Source organism: Podarcis cretensis (assembly GCF_951804945.1).
Source record: "Podarcis cretensis genome assembly, chromosome: 6".
Classification (NCBI taxonomy): Eukaryota; Metazoa; Chordata; class Lepidosauria; order Squamata; family Lacertidae; genus Podarcis; species Podarcis cretensis.
The window spans coordinates 8055611-8059622 of record NC_137175.1 but is presented as its reverse complement, the minus strand read 5'-3'; the positions used below and the strand labels follow the sequence as shown (position 1 = coordinate 8059622).

The 4012-nt window shown below is 50.6% G+C and overlaps 1 protein-coding gene across 2 annotated transcripts; it reads right to left on the bottom strand.

The window, feature by feature from the left end:
• Positions 1 to 3060, bottom strand: LOC307218010 (uncharacterized protein). 2 transcript variants are annotated; one of them, XM_079980163.1, is made up of 4 exons: positions 2942 to 3060; positions 2718 to 2822; positions 1443 to 1515; positions 1 to 1159 (listed from the first exon to the last, which is right to left on the bottom strand). In XM_079980163.1, exons 1-4 carry the CDS (start codon positions 2981 to 2983, stop codon positions 1062 to 1064), a joined length of 318 nt encoding a protein of 105 aa, XP_079836289.1. In that variant the 5' UTR covers positions 2984 to 3060; the 3' UTR covers positions 1 to 1061. The 2 variants fall into 2 exon arrangements, 1 of the variants encoding a protein (XP_079836289.1); XR_013839657.1 differs by lacking the exons at positions 2718 to 2822; positions 2942 to 3060 and adding an exon at positions 1698 to 2104.
• Between the last annotated feature and the right edge of the window lie 952 nt (positions 3061 to 4012).

Below are 4012 nucleotides of genomic sequence, written 5' to 3'. Positions count from 1 at the left end.
CCATCAGGCAAGCAAGAGGTTATCCCAAGAATTCAGGGGTCCATTCCAGCCAGGAAGAAACACCTACCGAGGTGCGAACCAGAACCAGAGAAGGGTGAGGCCTGGGGAGATTTCTGAGGGCCAGACAAGAAGGCTTGGAGGGCCACTTTCAGCTCCCTGCCGCAAGCCTGATTTTCCCACGCCTCTGTTCCATTAGGAGTCTGTTCGGCACCTCTCATTCATTGCACATGTAGATTGTGGTGATCCAGGTGATCCACTAGAGTAAGGTTGCCAGACGTCCCCGTTTCCCAGGGACAGTCCCCGGATTTACAAACCAGTCCCCTGACAAAATCCACTGAATGCGACTGAAGTTGAAAAGTGTCCCCAGATTCATTGAAAAAAATCTGGTAACCTTAGAGAGAGCCTAAGAGAGGCAGATGGATGTTCCCTGGAGAAAAAGTGAAGCAGCAGCTGCTTCCGTTGCAAATTTGGAGCATTCCAAAACCACAGGGAAAGGAGGCAGCATCCATTCTGGTGTGTTTACAGCTGCCGTGTATGTTGCCATCTGCAACAGGCCTCTGCGTTCTTCTGTGCTTTCAAGTCTTGCATCCCTTTTCCTGCATAAGCCCTTTTAGAAAGATGGCCATTGTTTCGACTTTTCGGAAACATCTGCCCCTCAAAGACCCTGCCCAGCCGCTCTCACCCTGCTACCACATTAGCACATTAACTGGAGGAGAGAGAGAATATGGTTTGTGGTTTAACAGCTAAAATACCGATGATACAACCAGCTCGTTCACAGAAGTATCGGTTGTCAAAAGTACTTCTTCGCCAGCTAAAAAGCAGTAATTTGATACAGTGAAAATCAGGACACGGAACTACTTGGGCTCGCTTGACAGGTACGAGCTAAAGTTACCCATAGGAACACTGGAAGCTGCCTTATGCAGAATCAGGCCCTTGGTCCATCCAGCCCAGCTCTCACTCAGCTATCTAATCACCATATAGATAAGACTCAGACAGCATCCAGAGTCAGACAGGAGCGGAAGAAGCGAAGAGCAGTTTCTGCCCCCTCCTTTCTGAAAACATCATTTCAGGAGATTCTCGCAATGGGAGGGAGTGAAAATATCAACATTGCCCCCATGGAAAGGCAGATCAGGAGGTCTTGCCGGCATCACTCTGTCACCTGCAAGAGAAAAAAAGGTAAGTAGGATGCCAGGAGTGCCAGCTTCTCTCACAGGTGAAGCATCTCTAACAACAGGTGGGTCTTTGAGAAAGCCTTACCTGCAGAGTGCATTGTGACCTTTGTGCCCATTTCATATGTTACTTGTGCAAAAATACATCTCCCCTCCTCTGGACCCTTGGCCGCAACAGTCCCGTCCCCCCCAAAAAAGATGGAAAGAACCCAGAGATTGGTTTGAAAACCAACCAAATGAGACCAAACGGAGAAAAAACACTATCCTCCTTACCCAGTAGCCTCTCTCTGGTGTCCAGCGGAGCCCGAGGTCTGCACTGACTACAAGTCTTCAATGATGATGTCATCTGGATGGAAGAGAATGAAAATGAGAGTCAGTCTGGGCGCTGCCCTCCCAGGCCAGGTCGGAAAGGCCTGCCAGTCAGGGGAGCAGGTCCTGCAGGACTCCCAGCAGGTGAACCTGGGAGGCAAGGACCTTAAAGCAAACAAGGGACAAGGGAGTTCGCTGTTTCCAAGGTGTGGGGCTTACCTGCTTTGGGTCTCCTCTGGAAGCATGTGAGGCCTGACTGAATTACTGTCATCTGCAAAGAAAAATCCGGGTCAGGTGATACTACAAAATCCACCCTGAATGGGTTCAAGAGAGCACAGAAGCAGCCCCAAACCAAGAACCACGGGCCTCTCTCTGCCTTGGGCTCAATCCCTTGTCCCAGAGGACCTTCCCGGGCCCTGCAGCCTCCTGGGCAGAGGTGGAAGGGCAGCAGGGGCAGGAAAAGCCTCTGGCCTCATCCTGGCCCCCAGGGACACAGGGCACATCGTCTACGTTAAAAGTCGCTGGGCGGGGTGTCGACCATGCAGAGGGCCGGGAGGCCAGCTGGCCAGACCCAGCTGGGCCGTCTCATTCCAGTAGTCCCGCTGCAAAGACCCATAGGCCTCTGCTCCTACGTAAATCAGAGACCCGGGCTTCAAAGCCAGGGCACACTATCAGCAGATCAAACTGTGCACACAGATACAGATAGGTAGCCGTGTTGGTCTGCCATAGTCAAAACAAAATAAAAAAATTCCTTCCAGTAGCACCTTAAAGACCAACTAAGTTAGTCCTTGGTATGAGCTTTCGTGTGCATGCACACGATACCATCGTATATCGTATATATATCGTATCTGAAGAAGTGTGCATGCACACGAAAGCTCTTACCAAGAACTAACTTAGTTGGTCTTTAAGGTGCTACTGGAAGGAATTTTTTTATTTTGTTTTGTGCACACAGAATAAGCTTGAGGCTTGTGAAAGCATACTACAATTACAGATTTATTAATCATAAATCAGGGCAAAGAAACATGTCATCTCTGTCTCGTTGTCTTCTCAGAGAGAACGGGAAAAACTAAAGCTATACACAACGGAAGTTCCCAGCAAGCTGTGCTGGAATGTAAACAGACATGTGACACGCAACAGTTCCACATGTCTGCTCCTTAAGGTGGAATAAAAATCTCAACAGGGTGTGCTCTTGGGCGGATGGAAGCAACCGCAGAAATGAAGAGAAGGCGAGGTACTTACTCTGAGTTGGGGGAATCTCCGCGCCACGGCCAGCAGCAGAGAAATGCTGCTGGCTTCTAGCTCCTGAGCCTCCTCAGTTTCCCCAAGGGCGTATCCTTGGAGGTCCTGCGGGAGGAAAGAGCATCTCAGTTGGGGCCAGTTGGGGCCAAAGCAGCAGAGCAGGCTCAAGGGCCTCAGCCCCGAGCAAGTTGGGGGGAGCGCATATGGGCCATCGGGACACTTACACTGAGCAGCTGGAGGAGGGTTCCAGGATTGGGGGCTTCCATCAGGAGACCCCAGCAAGAGCCAGAAGTGCAGCTTCAGTTCCTGCGGGAAAAGAGAGAAAAGAAGTTGAGTGCTGGGCAGGGCCATAGAATCATAGAGTTGGAAGAGACCACAAGGGCCATCGAGTCCAACCCCCTGCCAAGCAAGAAACACCATCAGAGCACTCCTGACATATGGTTGTCAAGCCTCTGCTTAAAGACCTCCAAAGAAGGAGACTCCACCACACTCCTTGGCAGCAAATTCCACTGTCGAACAGCTCTTACTGTCAGGAAGTTCTTCCTAATGTTTAGGTGGAATCTTTTTTCTTGTAGTTTGGATCCATTGCTCCGTGTCCGCTTCTCTGGAGCAGCAGAAAACAACCTTTCTCCCTCCTCTATGTGACATCCTTTTATATATTTGAACATGGCTATCATATCACCCCTTAACCTCCTCTTCTCCAGGCTAAACATGCCCAGCTCCCTTAGCCGTTCCTCATAAGGCATCGTTTCCAGGCCTTTGACCATTTTGGTTGCCCTCCTCTGGACACGTTCCAGTTTGTCAGTGTCCTTCTTGAACTGTGGTGCCCAGAACTGGACACAGTACGACTTCCGGAGGCGGCGCCATCGGTAATGGCGGATACCCTCTGAAACGGAGGGGGAAGCTCCGCAGAAATCGGGTCCACCGCTACAGCGAAGCGGAGGACCCTCAAAAAACCCACAGGCGGGTGAAGCCTGGGGCCGTGGGGCTCAGCGGGCACGCTTTGCGCCCCCCTGAACTGTCAAAGGAGCCCTGAAAAGAGCTCCGGAGCGGAGCGGGGGTGTAGCGCTGTGCTGGAGCCGATCGCTACTTCTGCGGAGTGAAGCTGCATAGCAGTTACCGGAGAGCGCTGGCCTTTTTCCTGTGAAACATCGGATTAAAACAGCTATCCGTGAGTAAGAATTGGGAACTTGGAAAGATCAAAGTTAAGACCAAGTATTGGACTTTGATTTTGAATTTGAATTTGAACTTGAAACTAGAAACTTGAACTTGAAATTTGAACTTGAAACTAGAAA

What these genes read in the sequence shown, in the direction of transcription:
- LOC307218010 (XM_079980163.1), bottom strand. Translation starts at nt 2,983, where the DNA reads ATGGAAGCCCCCAATCCTGGAACCCTCCTCCAGCTGCTCAGT. An exon ending in CCCTCCTCCAGCTGCTCAGT is followed by an intron (nt 2,823 to 2,941) that starts GTAAGTGTCCCG and finishes TTCCTCCCGCAG; the next exon opens with GACCTCCAAGGATACGCCCT. An exon ending in GGAGATTCCCCCAACTCAGA is followed by an intron (nt 1,516 to 2,717) that starts GTAAGTACCTCG and finishes TCTTCCATCCAG; the next exon opens with ATGACATCATCATTGAAGAC.